The sequence below is a fragment of the Neomonachus schauinslandi genome, chromosome 11, assembly GCF_002201575.2.
Source record: "Neomonachus schauinslandi chromosome 11, ASM220157v2, whole genome shotgun sequence".
NCBI classification, from domain to species: Eukaryota; Metazoa; Chordata; class Mammalia; order Carnivora; family Phocidae; genus Neomonachus; species Neomonachus schauinslandi.
In genome coordinates this window covers 46,654,709-46,675,520 of record NC_058413.1, presented here as the reverse complement: position 1 = coordinate 46,675,520, position 20,812 = coordinate 46,654,709, and the positions used below count along the sequence as shown (strand labels likewise).

The 20,812-nt window shown below is 34.6% G+C and overlaps 1 protein-coding gene across 4 annotated transcripts in view; it reads right to left on the bottom strand.

Annotated features, from left to right (window-relative positions):
* The window catches only part of SBF2 (SET binding factor 2), a 467,712-nt gene that overhangs the window by 147,131 nt on the left and 299,769 nt on the right, over positions 1-20,812 (bottom strand). For all 4 annotated transcript variants that reach the window (XM_044919518.1, XM_044919516.1, XM_044919517.1 and 1 more), the window contains one exon: positions 19,316-19,465. In XM_044919518.1, coding sequence (XP_044775453.1) covers positions 19,316-19,465 — 150 coding nt within the window. The remainder of the gene's footprint in view (positions 1-19,315; positions 19,466-20,812) is intronic.

Below are 20,812 nucleotides of genomic sequence, written 5' to 3'. Positions count from 1 at the left end.
TCTTTTTTCTAGTTCCTTGTGGTGTAGTGTTAAGGTGTTTATTTTTACCTTTATTCTTTTTTTTTTTTAAAGATTTTGTTTATTTATTCATGAGAGAGAGAGAGAGAGGCAGAGGGAGAAGGAGACTTCCCGCAGAGCGGGGAGCCCAATGTGGGACTTGATCCCAGGACTCCGGGACCATGACCTGAGCAGAAGGCAGATGCTTAACAATCTGAGCCACCCAGGCGCCCTACTTTTATTCTTAATACAAGAATTTATAGCATGAATTTCAGTCTAACATCTGCTTTTGCTGCATCCCAGGTTTTAGAATATTGTGTTTTCTTCTTCATTTGAGATTATTTTGATTTGCTGCTTGATTTCTTATTTGGCCCATTGCTTATGCAGTAGTATGTTCTTTAATATTTACATATTAAATATTTAGTATTTATGTTGTAGATTTTCCAGCTTTGTTTTATCATTGATCTTTAGTTTTGTACCCTTGTGGTTGGAAAACATAAAAGATTTCAATCTTTTTAAATTTGTAATATTTGTTATGTCTCTTTTTATGTGATTTAACCAAGGGATTCTTTTGTGTGTACTAGAAGAAAATGTGTATTCTATTTTCTTGGCTGGAATGTTTTTTATATATCTTTTAGAACCATGTATTCTGAACATACTTCAAGTAAAAAATGTTCTTGTTGAAAAAAAATAATAACTTTAACTGAGGGTACTTGTTTAAAATAAAGCATATCAGAGGTGAGGTGAGTGGGGGGATGGATGAAATAGGTGATGGAGATTAAGAGTACATTTATCATGATGAGCACTGAGTAATGTATAGAATTGATGAATCACTATATTGTACACCTGAAACTAATATAACTGTATGTTAACTATATTGGAATTAAAATTTTTTAAAAAAGCAAAGGGTTTTAGAGTAATAAAATTGGCAAAACCAATTTTAAAAAGGAAGAAATCCACAACAGACAAATTCCTAGGAAAAAATTACCAAATAAACTCAAGGAAAAATTACTAATCTGAATAGTCTATAATTGGAAATTTAAAATACTCCTACAAAGAGAACACTAGGTTTAGATGGCTTTACTGCTGAGTTCTAACAAACTTTTAAGGAACATACTATTTCAATCTAACCTTCACCCTTTCAGATAGGAGACACAGAGGAACAATCTCTACCTCATTTTCTTTTTTTAAAAAAGATTTTATTTATTTATTTGAGAGAGAGCGAGAGAGTGGGTGAAAGAGGGAGGGTAGGAGCAGAGGAAGAGAGAGAAGCAGACCCCCTGCTAAGTGAGGAGCTGAGGCAGAGCTCGATCCCAGGACCCTGAGATCATGAACTGAGCCAAAGTCAGATACTTAACAGACTGAGCCACCTAGGTGCCCCTCTACTTCATTTTCTGACATTAAGTATAAGCTTGCTCCAATACCAGTCAAAAACATTATGAGAAATAATAGGCTAATCTCAAATGATGGAAACAATCATGGGAAAAATTCCTAACATATCAAATTCAATAATTCATGAAAACAATTGATATTTGCAGCGGAAGTATTTCATGAAACTCAACATGTATTAATGAGAAAAACTCTTAACAAACCAAGAAAGGAAGAGGACTTTTTTCCATGCTGTATGATCTTTAATTAGGTATTTTTGTTTGTTTTGGAAGAGGACTTTTTAACCTGATATAGGACATCTAACAAAACTTTATGAGCACCAGGTGTTGTATGTAAGTGTTGAATCACTGTACTGTACACCTGAAACTAATATAACACTGTATGTTAAAAATAATAGCAATAAATTAAAAATACAATAAAATATTAAATGCTGTTAAAAAAAACCTTTAGCAAAGATAAAGTTCAATGATTAAACTTTAAAAGAAAGGTTCTATCACTTCTATTTAATGTTACACTACAAATGCTTGCTACACAATAAGAAAAAGAAAGAACTGAATAAAGTTTGGAAAACAAGGTAAAAAGCACTACTAGATGACATGGATGATACCAGATGATATAATTATCAGTATAAAGAACTACAAAGAATATGCAGACAAATTATTATATACAATGAAGTCTGCAACATTAATAAACTTACTATATTTCTATACATCAGACAAAAGCAATTAGGATATGTAATTTTTAAAGATACCATTTACGATAGCAACAACAGTAAAAACAAAATGATAGTGTAACCAGGAATAGATCTAACAAAAGATGTATAAAGACTGTCATGGAGAAAATAATAAAATGTTATTAAAACAGATCAATCAAAATTGAAAGGCCAAATACAGAGTAGGAGAAGATATTTGCAAATGATATATCTGATAAAGGGTTACCATCCAAAATATATAAATAACTTACAAAACTCAACACCCCGCCCAAATAATTCAATTAAAAAATGGGCACAAGACATGAACAGACATTTCTCCAAAGAAGACATATAGATGACCAACAGACATGAAAAAGATGTTCACCATCACTTTCCATCAGGGAAATGTAAACCAAAACCACAACAAGGTATCACCTCACACCTGTAAGATGGCTAAAATCAAATACACAAGAAACAAGAGGTGTTGACCAGGATGTGGAGAAAAAGGAACCCTTGTGCACTGTTGGTGAGAATGCAAACTGGTGCAGCCATGCTGGAAAACAGTATGGAATTTCCTCAAAAAGTTAAAAATAGAATTACTCTATGATTTAACAATTGCACTCCTGGGTATTTACCCAAAGGATGCAAAAACACTAATTCAAAGGGATACATGCACCTCTATGCTTATATCAGCATTATTTACAATGGAAGCAGCCTGTGTCCATTCATAGATGAATGGATAAAGAAAACATGGTATATTTATACAATGGAATATTATTCAGCTATTAAAAAAGAATGACATCTTGCCATTTGCAACAACATGGATGGAGCTAGAGAGTATAATGCTAAGTGAAGTAAGTCCGAGAAAGACAAGCACCATATGATTTCACTCTTATGTGGAATTTAAGAACCGAAACAAATGAGCACAGGGGAAAGAGAGACAGAGATAGAGACAGAGAGAGAGCAATGAAGAAACTGACTCTTAATTATGGAGAACAAACTGATGGTCACCAGAAGGGAAGTGGGTGGGGAGATGGGTTAAATAGGTGACAGGGATTAAGGAGTGAACTTGTGATGAACACTGGGTGATGTTGGAATTGCTGAATCACTATATTGTACAAGTGAAACTAATATTACACTGTACGTTAACTAACTGGAATTAAAATTAAAACTTTTAAAAGAAGCATTTAACAATAAAATAAAATGCAAAAAAGTTACTAAAACACAGTAAAGGCCTATATACATTAAGAAATATACTATATTTATGGAGAGAAAGACTTGTGAATATGTTAGTTCCTCCCTAAATTAGCCTACAAATTCAACATAATTTTAATCAAAGTCCCACTAGAGTTTCTCATGGAATTCAATAAGGTGATTCTTAAAATTATATAGAAAAGCAAAGGGCAAAGAATAGGCAAGATATTCCTTAGGAAGATAAAGCATGGGGACTTGTCTCACAGATTTTAAATTCATTTTCATTATAAAACTTTAAGGCTATATGATGCTTTTGGGCACCTGGGTGGCTCAGTCTGTTAAATGTCTGCCTTTGGCTCAGGTCATGATCCGGGGGTCCTGGGAATGAGTCCCAATAGGGCTCCCTGCTCAGTGGGGAGTCTGTTTCTCCCTTTGCCCCTCCCCCTGCTCATGCTCTCTCTCTCATACGCTCTCTCTCTCAAAATAAATAAACTATTTTTTTTAAAAAAGACTATAAAATGCTTTTGTGAAAATAGGCAAACAGATTTACAAAGCAGAAATTCTGAACAGACTCAATATTTATAGAAATGTGATGTATGAAAAGGGGGTCACACCAAATCATTGGAAAAAGGATATACTATATTATATAAAGAGTTCTGCAGGTAATTGATTATACATTTGGAAAAAAATAAACTGGATCTCTACTTCATACAGGTTCACAAAAAAAATCAATTTTAGATAGATTAAGGACTTAAATATGAAAGGTAAAATTATTAAATTTTTTATGAGGATATAAGAATATCTTTATGACCTCACAGTAGGAAAGGTTTTCTTGCACAAGACATAAAAAAGTACAAACCATAAAGGAAACAATTAATGAAACTGACTATATTAAAATAAAAAACTTACATTCACCAAAAATTATCTGAAAGAAAACCAAAAGAAAACCACAAACTAGGAAGCAATACCTGCAACATGAAAAGCTTGGCATTCAGATTCATAAATTCAGATTCATAAATCAATGAGAAAAAGATAATGCAAAAGAAGAAAAGGGCAAAAGAAGCAAATAGGCATTTCCTTACATAGAAAATATACAAAGCTAATAAACATGAAAAACTGTTCCATTTTATTAGTTATTAAGGAAATGCAAATTATAACTACAGTGATATACCCTTTAACAATCACCAGACCGGTAGAATTTAAAATTAATAAAGTCACAGTAACTCTCATACACTGTTGTAAGGGTGTAAGTTTGTAAAGATATTTTAGAAAACAATTTGTCATAATCTAGTAAAGTTGAAGTTGTACACATTCTTGACTCAGCAATTCCATTTCTATGTGTTTATTCAAGAGAAATTCTTGTACAAGTGCATCAGTGGATAAGAATGGTCAACAACAGTGTTTTCAGTTACAACACTGCTTTCATTACCAGAGTTAAATAGCCTTCAACAGTAGCATGGACTCATACAGCAATGAATGTAAACAAACCGTAGTTTTATATGTCAAGATGGATGAGCTTTATGAGCAGCTGCTCAACAAATACTGATTGTATCGATGAAAAAAACAGGATGATTGCAATTATACAAAGGTCAAAACAGGAAAACTCAACTGAATTATATTTTAAAAGTACACATGTTGGGTAAAACCATGAAGAAAAGCGAAGGAATGAATAATATCACATTTAGGAGAATGGTGCTAAGAGCGGGAAAAGTTGAGGTGGAGCTCCCAAGGACTTCAGTGTTAATCTTATATCTTGAACTGGGTGTTGGGTACATGTGTATTTATTTTATTACTATTCTTTAAACAATACATATGTCATAAATATTATATATTTCACAAACAGAATTTCATGAGTCACACAATGACTACTTGAAAACAAGGTCAAGTTCAGATGCAGAATGAATCATGATTAGCAAGGTTTACATACTAGCTACTGTTTGACTAACACATAATAGCATTACATGCACAGCTCAAATTTCTGCCTCACCAAAAACACAAATTACTATTTATCATAAATTGTTCTCAAATGGTCAACACAAAGAACATCAAATCCATGACTGTCAGCAGTCTGTTAAATCTCCATTAAATATCCCTTAGATATTACAGTAAACACTCAATGCAATCTGATATAACTAGCTAAGACAGTATTTTAAATTCCTTTTGTAAAAGCAATTATTTTACTGCCCAGAATATTTGGAAATTATTGTTGGTCTTTTCTACACATTTAGACAGATGTAACTGAGAGAAGTATAATACAACAAACTTGCAGAAAATGAAGAGTGCTACTTAAGGATTTTCCTGATCTGTACCAATAATTGTTTCAGAAGTAACGCAACTTAAGGATGGAAATCTGGAATTGGTTTTTAGATCCGATGAAATTCAAAAGCATTAATAATTGGAAGGGGGGATGAATAAGCAGAGCACAGAGGATTTTTAGTGTAGTAAAAATACTCCATATAATACCACAGTAATGGATATATCTCATTATACGGTTGTCTAAACACCAAGAGTGAAACAATGCAAACTATGGACTTCAGATGATTATGATGTGTCAATATAGGTTCATTAATTGTAACAAATGTACCACTCAGGTGGGGAATGCTGATAATGGGGGAAGCTATGTATATGTGGGGTAAAGGGTATATGAGAAATCTCTATACTTTCCCCTCAATTTTGCTGTGAAACTAAAACTCTTCTAAAAGTATTAATAAAAATAGTTATTAAAGACAAAAAGCATTATTAGTCTTTTGTCAGTAATTAATGAGAAACTGGTAGTCCATGACACTCAATGGCAAAACAATTAAATTATCACCAATAGACAACTATAATCAAGTGCCTATAGATAACCAAGTAATTGTTGCCATAAATATTTTAATTCATATAAGAGGAACAATGAGGCTAGTCCGTTGTTTCAAAATGTACTAGAGAATTTGGAGAAAGGTTGTAATAAGCTCAGGTTGTTAAATTTCTATCATAAGGTCAGGTAAGGAACCAGTTTCTCTGATTGTTCTTAAAAATAAGTAAGATCCTGTAGCTGCAGGGTTGAGATGTCTAAATATCGTAACAAAGTGTAATCCTGTAGGTGAATTACAATACAACTGGAGTTCACAGCCTCAAAGGATCTCATGTTAAATTAGGGTACTGACCGGGAAGAAGAGTCAATTTAACTACACTGGAACCATGTGTTCTAGAATCCCTTTCTCTAGATGGTTCTGAGTTAGCGTTGCCAGAGACTTGAAAAGTGGGAGTGGAACAGCACCCATGTTTGTGTTTAGAGGTCAGCATAGTGTCACCAATCTTCTGGCTTATCTTGTCAGTCAAGTCTGCCGCTCCTCCAAGCTCTTGCTGGATTTCCTTTCAGCTTCTCTGCATTCTGAGCTAGTGCATGTGCAGCTCTGTAGTAAATGGAATTTAGCTTTTTCTGCAAGTCAACTGCATCATCAAAGTTGAAGGTTTAAAGGCAGTGACAGATTAGCAGGGCCTCCAAATTTGTCCTTACTCTTCCTCTCTTCAAAAATAAGTAAATATATGGACTAAAGAATCTACAAGCATCAATTAATTAGAGATATATAATAAATCCTTATTTTAATTCACATATTAGACAAGGGCAAATCTAAACACTGTACTTTATCACAAAGGATTACTAATAATTCTTTTAATATCCCCCTCCTCCCCCCTCTCCCTCAATCATCTATCCAGGACTTTGCTGTGTTAGAGGGTATGTACATAGTCTCCTTTTGACTAAGTGCCACCTGATTGCTCTCCAAAATAACGACACCTATCTCTGTTCTTCACCAGCAATGCATGAGGAATGAGGATTCCTATATTGGCACATCCTTACCAACACTTTGCATTATTCTACTTTCTAATTTTTGCCAGTCTTAAGTAAGAAGATAAAGCTATTATTTTAATTTATATATCCTTATAGCTTTTCGAGTTCTCTCTTTTATAAAGAGCCTATTCATATCTTTTTTCAATTTTTTTTTTTTAAGATTTTATTTATTTGAGAGAGAGAGAGAGACAGAAAGTGCACATGAGAGAAAGCATGAGGGGCAGGGAAAGGCAGAGGGAGAGGGAGAAGTTCAGCGGGGAGCCCAATGTGGGGCTCAATCCCAGGACCTGGGATCATGACCTGAGATGAAGGCAGGCACCCAACCAACTGAGCCACCCAGGTGACCCATATTTTTAAATTTTCACTGGGGTTGCTGTTTAACTCTTGGTGATTTAGAGAAATTTTTTGTGTATTCCAGATATTATTTCCTTGTTAATTTTAGATAGTAAAACAAGTAAGAATTCTGGTCTATTATCTGTATATTAACTTCATTCATGCTGTCCTTCATTGATTAAAAGGTTTTAGGGGCACCTGGATGGCTCAGTTGGTTAAGCGTCTAACTTGTGATTTTGGCTCAGGTCATGATCTCATGGGTTGTGGACTGAGCTCCACACTCAGCATGGAGTCTGCTTGAGATTCTCTCCCTCTGTCTCTCCCCCAACTCATGCATGAGTGCTGTCTCTAAAATAAATAAATCTTCGACACAGGGCTAAATCCCAGGACCCTGGGATCATGACCTGAGCCGAAGGCAGATGCTTAATGACTGAGCCACCCAGGCGCCCCTAAAAAAATGTTTTAATAACTTAAGAAATCCATCTGGTTTTCTATTTCCTGTATTTACATTTACATTTACATTTACTTTGTATTACTGCATCGATGTTTTAAATTTTAAATTTTAAGAATTTCTTCCCTGCCCTTAGGTCACAAAGATATTCATCTTCATTTCTATTAACTTTGGAGTTCTATCATTACTTATAGATGTTTAAGCTATCTGAAGAATATCTTTATAAGTGTCACTATCTAGGAATGCTTTCTCTTCACATAGTGATCCACTTCTCCCAATACTGTTTATTAAATAAGTTCTCCTTTCTCCACTGATTTGTGATACCCATTAAGTTCCCATAATCACCAGTTAAGTTTCTATGTACTCTATTTAACAGTTTATTAGTCTACTTGTGTTCTAGTACAACACTACTTTTATTATTTAATCATTTGACAGAGAGATAGAGAGCACAAGTAGGTAGAGAGGCAGGCAGAGGGAGAGGGAGAAGCAGGCTCCCCGCCGAGCAGGGAGCCCGACGCGGGACTCAATCCCCAGACCCTGGGATCATGACCCGAGCCGAAGGCAGCTGCTTAACCAACTGAGCCACCCAGGCGCCCAGGTTGAGTTTGTCTATAGCAACTGTTATTTTAAAAAATGGAAGGAAAAAAAAAAGATCCACAAGTTTCCAGAATACAGGCTTCTGATCTAAATTTAAATTTAGCTGTAGAGCACCTAATTGCCACCTATTTTGTTTTGAAGAACACAGCATCGGTGAGCTAAAGGCACAGAGTGAATAAAAACAAAAAACAAAAACTAGATTCAGAACTCACCTCTTTGATTTATGAGCTCTGTGATTTGGAAAAACTATTTAATTTCTTTGGGCCTATTTCTAGAGGGTAGTAGTGACTGTGGCTAACCCAGTTTCAGAGCCAGAAGAAAGCTGAGGTTGTCGGAGGCCATCAGAGTGATACATGTACCCAAGAAGAAGGACAGGACAATTACGGATGATGACTAGATGGTTCTCTCACAAGGGAGAGTGGGGAATGAAAGCAGAGTTGGGGAACAATGGTAGGTACTGACTTTGTTTTAGGGGTCCTTCTGCTTAGGTCATACTCCACACAAAGTAAAGCAAAGAATGACAAAATAAAAAGAATGTGTACATGGTGAAGTCTGCTGACTGTAAGCTCCATTTTAGCATGATCTGGTTGAGCTATTTGGATGAGAAACTCCTAATCTCAGTATCTTTAGTAAAATCTTTTTCTCTGGCTGTTCACATTTCTCAAAGAACTGTTTTCCAATTTCCTGACTTGAGAACAAGTTGCCAGAGTTCTGGGAGCTGAAGGCAGAAAGTCTACTGGTATTCTCAATATTTGGCATTCACTTAACTCTCTTGTTTGCAGAAAACCAGAATTTCCCTCAGCCAGACCTAGTGTCTCCCAGGGTAGTGATGTCCTCTCTCTTAAAAATAAATACACAAACAAACAAACAAACCTCTAATCTTCTACGAGGGTAAAGGAGGAGCAGCTGGTTGTTTACACAGAATTGAAAAATTATCTAGGCGGGCAATCCAACTGCATCTTTTTTTTTTTTAAAGACTTTATTTATTTATTTGACAGAGAGAGAACCAGCAAGGAAGGGAGCACAAACAGGGGGAGTGGGTGAGGGAGAAGCAGACTCCCTGCCAAACAGGGAGCCTGATGCGGGGCTCGATCCTAGGATCCCGGGATCATGACCTGAGCCGAAGGCAGACGCTTAACGACTGAGCCACCCAGGCGCCCCAATCCAACTGCATCTTAAGGGGACTTTCAACCAATCCTCTTTTTAATGTTTTAGCCCCACCTAAACCTCCTGTTTTCAGAGATTACTTGATGTCCCCAATCCCTAAGCCTTTTGCAGTTCTGCAAATTGGGCTGCTTCAAGGCTTTTACAACCATCAGTTAGGAAAAGGCGGTCTTGAGTCTGCTAAATAAAGTCATTCAACAGCAGCTTTCCAGTATCCAAAATGTCATTGCTCTTGTCTCCTCTCCTGCTTTGCCTGCGGGTTTCTACATTTAAAAAAATCCTTTACTTTTGTTTTACTGGAGTTTTGGGTAGTGGCTGAGGTTAAATGTCCATATTCAATCTGTTCACTTTAACCAGAAATTACTCTACCTACTTCTCTCATCTCCCACCATCTTTCTACCCTACATTTGGCAACACAGAAATATTTTTCAATTTTCAAAAACACAGGCCCTTTCTATATTTGTTTTCCTACTAACAACTTCCTCTATCTGGAATACTTTCCCTTTCAATTCTTGTCTGACAAACGCCTTCTGTGACCATGTCCTTCCCACTCAAAATCCAGTAATCCTTTAATAGCATTCAGAGTTTTACACAAATCTCTATCAGTGCATATCCCACTATACTATATATATTTACCTGTGAGATTTTCCTTCTGGATTGTGAACTCCTTAAGAACCAGGATATCTTAATCACTTCAGTATGAAGTGTATCTCCATATCTAGTATAGAGACTAGTATGGAGTAGAAATCAGTAAATGAAGGAAGAGAAGAGAGGAAGGAAGTAAAAAACTTACCTTGGTAAGTATAAAATGTATTCTACTGATTAATATACTCTTAATGTGTTAGTCTGTTTCGGGTTGCTCTAACAAAATACCACAGACTGAGTGGTTTATACAATGGAAATTTAGTTCTCATGTTCAGGAGGTTGGAAGTTCAAGATCAGGATGCCGGCACGGTCAGCTGAGGGCCCTCTTTCAGGTTGTAGACTTTTTATATCCTTTCATGGTGGAAGGGACAAAGGGAGCTCTGTTGACTCTCTTTTATAAGGGTATTAATCTCATTCATGAGGGCTCCATCTTAATGATCTTATCACCTCCCCAAATCCCCACCTCCTAATACCATCACCTTAGGGGTTAAGTCTCCAACATACGAATCTGGGAGAACATCTGGGAGAACATATTCAGACTACAGCACTTAACAAAATCCCCAAATTTGCTACTTCATACATACAAACAGTGCATGAGTGTCCTTAAAAATATGTAGATTGCTCTTTCTACCTCCAGCCATGCTGCACCGTGACCACCCACCCAACCAGAATGTATGGTTGTGGGGAACTGCTCCAGCTTCTGGATCAAGAGGAACAAGCAGACATACAGCACCGAGCCCAATAACCTGAAGGCTCACAACTCCTTCCGCTACAACAGGCTGATTCACCACAAGACTGTGGGCCCGAGGCCAAGGGCAAAGGCGTAGTGGTGGTCATGTGGTAGAGATACCGGTGAAAACCCGCCACCTCCTATGTGCAAGCCGCCATTAGCAAGAATGCCTGGGCCACCCTCAGCAGCATCATGCACGTGATCTTCAAGAACAAGTACTGCCCAGATCTGTGCATGGATGCCATTCACAGAGCCAGCACCATCCTGCACAGCCAGAAGCCTACAATGGTGAAGAACCGGAACCACCCCAAGAGCTCCTGAGCACCTGCCCTCCACCTCCAAAGCAATAAAGATACCAACCACCTCAGAAAAAAAATTTAGATTAAGTCAATCTGATGTGGAAGTTTGGGGTTGCAGAATAGAAGCCTTTTTTCTCATACTTTTAAACTCCTCTGTGGTTTCCTATATTCTGAGTCCTCAGCCTAAGAGCCCAATATAAGAATCTACCCAGCAACCAATGAATTTTTATGAAAACATTTTCTTGGTGTCTGAAATTCTCAGCCTTGACAAAATCTGAGGCTTAGACTTTGAAGCCTCTCCTCTTTAATAAGGCAGGATCTTTGGTTACTTTCTGAGATACTGACCACCTTGAGCTGAAGTCACACTAAGCCCAATGTTTAGTAGCTTACTTTTTTTTTTTTTTTCATAGTAAGACTTTCTCAATGAAAACAAAGTCACGGATTTGCATCCCAGCACAAGTTCCTTATCTTGTCACAGACTAGCACTTTGAACAGTATTTGTATTAGACCACTTCACTCTCCCCTCCTTGTATCTTCTCTTCCACATATTCTGTCTTCCTGTTTCTCTCTGCTCCACTATGTGTAATTGCTTCACGTGTATATTCCAGTTCACTAGAATTCTTTCACTGTGTCTAGACTGATGTTTAACCTATCCACTGAGTTTTTTGTAATTACGTATTTCTTTGTTTACTTATTTAATACCAATAAATTTCAAACATATATCAAAGTTGAAAGAATTTTACACTGAACACCTGTACATTTCCTCTTACAGTGTATCATGAACAGTTTACTAGGCTTGCTTTATTATTTATCTATCCATCTATCTATCCATTAATCCATATTATTTTAGTACATTTCAAAGTAAATAGCAGACATCAATTATTATGAAATTGTTGGATCATAGGATAGGTATATGCTTAGTTTTTTTTTAATTTTATTTTATTATGTATATGCTTAGTTTTAAAAGACTCTCTCAGACTCTCTTTCTGAAGTGACTGTACCAGTTTACATTCTCAACAATAAAGTATAAGATTTCCAGTTACTTTACAACATTGCCAATATTTGGCATTGTCAGTCTAATCTTAGCATATGGGTGGGTTATATAGTAGTCTCTCACAGTGATTTTAATTTGCATTTCTCTGATGACTAATGATATTGAGACCTTTTTCATGTGGCTATTGACCAGTCACATATTATTTTGTGAAGTATCTGTTTAAATTTTCCATTTTTTAAAATTGATTTGTTCAACTTCTTAAGTTGTAGTTCTTTATATAAACACGATACCAGTTCTTTGCTATATATATGTATTTGGGGAATATTTTTTCCCAGTTTTGCCTATTCATTTTCATAATGGGGTCTTTTGATGAGCATAAGTTTTAATTTTGATAAAGTATAATGATATTTTTTTTTCCTTTTTTGGTGATCACTTTCTGTGATCTAAGAAACTGTTGCCTATTCCTAAGTCATGAAACTATTCCGTGTTTTCCCCTAAAATTTTATGTTTAGATCTATACTCTACAACTCAAAGTTATCCTTGTGTTTGACGTGACATAAAGGTTGAGATTCATTTTTCCATATGGATATTCAGTTATTCCACTACTATTTGTGGAAAAAATTTCCCTTTCCCTACTGGGTTACTTTGGTGCTTTTGTCAAAAATCCCATAAATGTGGGTCTATTTCTGGGTGCTCTTTCCACTGATTTATTTGTTGGTGCTTATGTCAGTACCACAGTGTATTGATTATTGTGGGTTGATAACAAGTCTTGAAATCAGGTAGTGTAAGTCATCCAATTTTGTTCTTTTTCAAGATTTTTTGGCCATTCTAAGTCCTCTGCATTTCCACATAAATTGCAGAGTCCACCTGTCAATCTCTATAGAAAAGTCTGTTGCAATTTTGATTGGGATTGCATTCAACTTATAGATCAATTTGCTGAGAACAGACATCTTAACGATATTTCCACATCCTCTCAATTTTTACTTTAAGTGATTATATAAACTCAGCTGTCCATTTTTGTTAGTTTCTGGTTATTGGCTTATTTTGTACTCCATCTTTTATTTAAATATTTTAATTATATATTCAAGTTGGATAATCCCAAAATATAGTCTTGGAGAGTGCAAATCTGTTGTTGGTTGTATCTGTTGAAATTAATTCATACTGGCTCACTTCCTTGGTATTCAATCATTTTTAAATAATGAGTTCATATTTTATTGAATTTAATCTGTGGGAATCCTGACTACCTAATTTGGGGCTGCATTCTTGCAGAAAGGATTTACAATTGATTCTTTTAGAGGCAAGCGTGAGGGGCATGTTACTATTGAATAGGGATTATTTTATTTCTCTTCTAATGTCCCAGACTAATGCAAAACTCTCAGGTTTAAACAGCTCTCCTATAGAGGCCAATGCTTAATTGTGCTCACAAATTTGGTTTTCCCAACTGCTAACTGCTCAGAATTTGGTTTTCCCTATTTGTCCTTTTCTTGAGAATAGAAGAAGGGCTTGTTAGAAATTTCCTTTTCTTCTTAGAAGAAACAATGTATCAAAATCACATGGATATTTTTCTTTTTAAAATTTTTTTCTTTTTACAAATTTTCTAAGATCTATTTCTACTACATTAGTGAGAGGGTTCCTCTAGCACGCGGTTGTTTATGATGCTGAAATGGAGGACTTCACTAGTTGGGTTTTTTTTTTTTTAATTTTTTATTGTTATGTTAATCCCCATACATTCCATCATTAGTTTTAGATGTAGTGTTCCATGATTCATTGTGTGTGCATAACACCTTTCACTGGGTTTTTAAATCATAATTTATTGTTAAAAAATTTTAGCAATGGGACACCTGGGTGGCTCAGTGGGTTAAGTGTCTGCCTTTGGCTCAGGTCATGATCCCAGGGTCCTGGAATTGAGTCCTGCAATGGGCTCCATGCTCACTGGGGAGCCTGCTTCTCCCTCTGCCTGCTGTCCCCCCTTCTTGTGCTCTCTCTCTCTCTTTCTGACAAATAAATAAATAAAAATCTTTAAAAAATTTTAGCTACAATCTTGCCATCATGTATCTGCTAAAGTTTTAATCATGTCTCTGCTAAAAATGAAAAGTTAAGGCCATAATATTTTTGGAGAGATTTATAATAATCTCAGTTATAAAAACACCCAAAATATGATGTTATTTGAAATGAGATGATACATAGGAATAATCTATAACCTCTATAAACCAGTCCTTTAAAAAATTTCCTTGGCATTGAAAGAACCTAATAAATAAAATAGTCCCCTCTAGTACTCATGTTCCACTTTATTTTCCCTTGAGGACAGGGAAGGACAGAATAACTTCAAAATCACGAAAAGCAAAAATTACTAAAGTTTTTGAATCACTAGCTAAAAATTAGTTCACTTAGTTGAGGTTTCTTTCTTAAAATACCAACACAGATGTTTGGCCTCTCTGCCTTGAAACTCTACGCTTTTGTAAAAAATGTTCAGAATGTCACGTTAAATCCCCACAAGTAACATTGTTGCAACAGGAATATAAATACTAACAAATCCCAAGTTAGTAATAAATAACCCATTAAAATAAAAATATCACATGTGAGCCCATTTATAACTGAGAAGAGCCTCTATATAATGTTAAACAACAGCATGTGCTGGAATAAAGACAGGATCCATTTTTATGTACTTATGAAATACTGAATTAAAAAATATTAAGCACCCTAGACCAGGTGTATTTGAAAGCAGAAAAAAACATCCATGCCTTTTTCTCCTCAGAAATATGATTATTCAAATGAAAAAGGAAAATATTCATAGCCTGAGGGTACCTGGCTCTTCTGTAAGTGATTAATTGGTGTATGCTAAAATTAAATTTAAAAAAACCTTAAAACTTAATTCCTAAGTTAATAAACAGCACAGAAAGTACTAATGAAAAAAAAGCTTCCTAAAACAGTTTTTGTAGTTTTATCAGCAGTCATAGGGTACCAAGAAATTACCTAACTTTAGGGTTTCTAGAGACCTTCAACTGTTAATTAAATTCGTTTGTTCTCTATAAATATAGCAGCAAAGTAAGGGCAGCAAAGTAACAAAAGACGTGGCTTTATTTAGGACAAATTTATTATGTTTTATTCTTCTCATAAAGGTGCTCAATGATGTCCTTCCTACAAAAAGAATCTTTTTTTAATTTATAAAATATATGCTTATGTTTTATATAATTTAACTATGCGTGTGTGTGTGTGTGTGCGCCTAATCCATACACCAGAAGTAACTATTATTTAGGATTTACTGCAAATATGCTTCTAAATTTTTAGTATGTTATAATACAGATGTGTAATTTTAGGTCAAAAATAGAATCATATTAGATCTACTTTATGTAACTTCCGTTTTGCCTACCTAGCAATATATAATAGAAGTTTTCCATATGGGCACTTATTACAGATCTACTCTTTTTATGTTGTAGCTGAGCAGTATTCCAAATAGTTATACATAATTAAATTAATCAATATCCAAATGGTAAACATTTAGGTTGCTTTTAATTATTGCTATATTATAAACTATTATAGCTAGTATAAAATACCTTTTAAAATAAGAATGTCTTCCAGTAAAGGTGAATCATCTCCTATCTTGTCAATTTGCTTAAACAAACTACAGAGTACTTGTTACAAGATTGCATTTTTGATGCTAGATTTTAAGTTAGAATTTCAGAGAAAAATATCCTTTGAAATGAGTTTGAAGAGAAAAATAAGCCCTGCAAAAAAAATCTAATAGCAGTACCCTAAGACCTGAAGGTCAATGACACAATGAATACTCATATATCTAGTTTAAGAAATCGAGTATTACCATTACCATTGAAGATCTCTATGTTCACCTGCCCTTCCTCTCTGTTCCTCTGAGGTAATTTTCTTTATTATTTCCTTGATTTCCTTTTTTCCTAGTTTTATTGAGGTGTAATTGAGAAATAAAATTGTAGTGTACAATGTGATGATTTAATATATGTATACATTGCCTTGCTTTTCTTTATAGTTTTACCATATATGTTGTATCCCTAAATTACATATAATTAGAAATTATATTTCTAAATAATATATTACATGCTTTAAATTTTATACTAATGGAACCATATTGTAATTGGATTGTCCTTTTATTTTTGTGCAAAAGTATCTTCTTTAAGATTCATCTACATTGTTCCTTGTAGCTACAATTCATTTTCTCTACTAAAAAATATTCTAATATAAAAAGATACCACAATTTATTTATCCATTCTAATGCTGGTTGGCATATTAGCTGTTTTGTTTTCTGCTATTTCAAACAATGTTCCTATGAACATTTTTGTGCATGTCTCCTGGTATATGGGTAAGAGCTCATCTAAGAGTGGAATCACTGGGTCACAGACTATATTCTTAATTTTAATGTAGTCAAATTTATCAATCTTTTCTTTTAAGATCAGCACTATTTGTGACTTGTTTAACAAATCTATCCCTACCCCAAAGTCAAGGATATCTCCTTTAAAGATTGTTTGAAAAACTGTAAAGGTTGGCTTTTCAATATTTAAGTCTTTAGTCCACACGAAACTGCTTTTAATGTATAGTGTGGTATACGTACACCAGTGAGATATCTGTACATTTTTTGTGTACATGGTCACCTAATTGTCCCAGCACTATTTACTGAGTTTTTTATCCTCTTGTCACTGATCTGAAATGACAATTTTGTCATAAGTCACATTCCCATATATGTGTACCTCTGTGTATTATCTGTCATCATCCGTTTATGAACTCTGTTCTATATTCTGTTCTTTTGGTCAATCTCTTTATGATTGTGCCAATACCACACTGTCTTAATTACTACAGTTTTAAACTAATTAAAAATTGTTTTAAGTTTTGTTGAGGTATAATTTAGAAATAAAATGCTAAAATATTTCAAGTGTACCTGGTGGTGATTTGATATAAGCATACATCGTGAAAGGATTTCCATATTTATGTTTTGTTGTTGTTGTTGTTGTTGATGGTTGGTACAAACATTTAAGTTCTACTCTCTTGGCAAATTTCAAGTACATAATACAGTTTTATCAACTACAGTCACCACATTTTAAATTAGATCCTCAGGCCTTAGCCATCAAATAGCTGAAAGTATGCACCTCTTACCAACTTCTCCCTATTTCCCCCACTCCTCAGGCCCTGGCAACCACTTTTTCACTCTGTTTCTAAGAGTTTGACTTTTTTTTTTTTTTTAAGATTCTACATATCTGTGATACCATGTAGTATTTATTTTTCTCTGTCTGGCTTATTTCACTTATCATGATGCCTTCAATATCTATCCATGTTATTGCAAATGGCAGGACTTCCTTCTTTCTCATGGTTGAATACTTTTATTGCTTATATATACCACATCTCCTTTTCCTATTCATCTGCTGATAGACACTTAGGTTGTTTTCATATCTTGGCTATTGTTAAAAATGCAGTGAACATGGGGGTGCAGATACCTTTTCAATATCCTGTTTTCCTTTGGATATACTCAGAAGTGGGATTGTTGTATCATATACTTGTTCTGGTTTTAATTTTGTGTTTTTCATAGACGTTGTATCAATTTACATTCCTACCAACAGTGCACAAGGGTTCCCTTTTTTTCCACATCCTTCACAACACTTATCTTTTATCTTTTTGGTTAATAGCCATTCTAACAAATGTGAGGTGGTACCTCATGGTGATTTTGATTTGTATTTCCCTGATGATTAGTGATGCTGAACACATTTTCAGGTACCTTTTGGCCATTTGTATGTATTCTTTTTCTTTCTTTTCTTTCTTTCTTTCTTTACTTACTTATATGTCTTCTTTTAAACTAATTTTTGATATCTGACAGGACCAATTCCCAAGTTTGTTGTTGTTTTAGGAATATGTTGGTAATTCTTAGGCTTTTGCTCTTCTAGTTGGGATTCTGATGGAAATTGCATTGCCTCTATTGATTATTTTGGGGAGAACTGATATCTTCACAATACTGAGTTTTCCAACTCATGGACATGGTGTATCTTTCCATTTAATTAGGCCTTCTTTCACCCATAAATTTTATTATTAATTATACCTAGTAATTCTCATTTTCCAATCTAACAGAATTTAACATGCATTTTGTTTACTTTCTCTAGAGTCTCACAGATAGTCTTTGAATTCTTAATATTTAATTACATTCTTCTCCTTGTGCAAAAAGTTTGAGAAACAGTATTTGTATCACCTGTAAAGAATATGATGCCAATGTCATAAAATATCTAACATGTGAGACAGGATGGAGAAATCAGATTATTTGCTTCTCCTAAATTGTCTTCACTATTTTATGGGAAGTTTATTTCTGTAAGATAATATATATATTTTGATGCCAAGTAGAAGTATTTTTTGACCTTTATGCATGATGCTTAGCAAATACTTAATCAAGTAATTCATTTATAACTTGAATTATCCATCACTCATTACTCTCTACCTTAATAGTACAACTAAAAACTGACTGAAATGAATAATTAAAATTATTATTAAAATCTAACATTAAGTAACATAAGACTGAATGTCATAAAGATGACTTTTCATTTTTCATTTTCAGAAAGTTTGCTTAAAAAACAAAATAACCTAGAATTTTTCTTTTTTTTTTTTAAGATTTTATTTTATTTGAGAGAGAGAGAGACAGAGCACAGAGGGAGAGTGAGAGGGAAAAGCAGACTCCCCGCTAAGCAGAGAGCCCGATACGGGGCTCAATCCCAGGACCCCGAGATCATGACCTGAGCCAAAGCAGACGCTGAACTGACTGAGTCACCCAGGCTCCTCTACCCTAGTATTTTTCAAGAGAAAACAACAGTAGTATGAAAAACTCAGTATTTATGCCAAGTAATAAATGTTTCTGACAGAAATGGTATGGATATTGGTTCTTCATCCTATTCACTGTGGAAGGCACAAGAACTTGACATATCAATAATTACAGAATCTCCTGGAAAAATAAAAAGTATTCTCAAATATTAGGAATAATCTGAAAGAAATAAAAATTACCTGTAGAGTACAGTTCATCATCCTTATTATATAGTCAAACTGTTGATGGTCTAATATAGCCCGATTTTGCTGGACATGTAAACCCAGCTCATCAGTGAGACACTGTCTTGCTGCCTTTCCTTTAAGGGCTCTCAATGCAGCTGGAAGGGTCTAAGGCAAGAGAGGCAGAAATGAACAAAAGGTATCAATGGAAAAAAACAACATTCAATCACAGAAAATTCAAGTGCACCCTATAAACCATTTAACAAAGATATTAGAATTAAACTTCCAGAAAAGAGTGGATTTGCTATTAAGAACAATTATAAAATAGATGGGTTTATCGTTATTTTTATTTGTAAGCCAGCATGAAAAATAAGTAGAACTGATTTATGTAATAAGTTAAAAAACATTAACTTCACTTAATAAAAAAACTCAACAAAACTTTGGTTACCAAAACACTCATGACACTTAGATACCTTCTTCGAATAACTGGCCACATCTCTGTGGCAAAAATAGAAGGAAAAACTAAAATGACAAGAAACACAGGTGATTTTATTCTTTTAAATTGGTAAGTTATTTAATCACTAGTCAGTTTTAATTTATGACTAGAAAATTCTACATCTCCTCTCCTCATTTCAGTATCATAATAAAGAAGGGAAAAGGACTCAGATCAACAAACAGAAATGTCTAGATTTATGCATTAAAATTCTTTCACTTTATCACCCAGAAGAATATCTCTCCCAGTTCACCATTTAGAGCCTAGTTAATGTACTTTATATAAAATAATAATAGGCTTATTTAACTTTGAAAACCTAAAAAATATAGAATAAAGGAGCAAATAAGAAGGAAGGGAAAAAGTCTGAGAGTATAACAATATTATAGGCAGGTACAAGAAACAGGATGTAAAACCTGAAAGCAAGAAAAGCAAAAGGAAGTCTATTATAACACTTCAAGCAAAAGAGAAAATGGAAACCAAAAAAAAGTCAAAACCTAAAAAGGCTTGGGATCATTTAATATAAGGGTAAAAATGTTACTCTTTTCATGCTTTAGCCTCTTGTAATAGATGTTCAGAGCTATGATGAGTCACTAAGATTACATTATGTTTAACATGTTTTCTTAAAGAAGGCAAGAGAATGTGCTTTAATGAGGCACATTTAAGTTGAATACCACTGTTTTTACAATTCATTTCTTATTCCGACTAGATTCTTTACAATAAATAAAATTTTATTTAAAATGTTAAATTTTGGGGCGCCTGGGTGGCTCAGTCGTTAAGCGTCTGCCTTTGGCTCGGTCATGATCCCAGGGTCCTGGGATCGAGTCCTGCATCGGGCTCCCTGCTCTGTGGGAAGCCTGCTTCTCCCTCTCCCACTCATCCTGCTTGTGTTTCCTCTCTCACTGTGTCTCTGTCAAATAAATAAAATCTTTTAAAAAAGGTTAAATTTCTAAGTAATATGTCAAAATAGGATTTAAAGAACAATGTTTAAAAGTTTAAGGAAAAAAATCACTTATCAATATTTC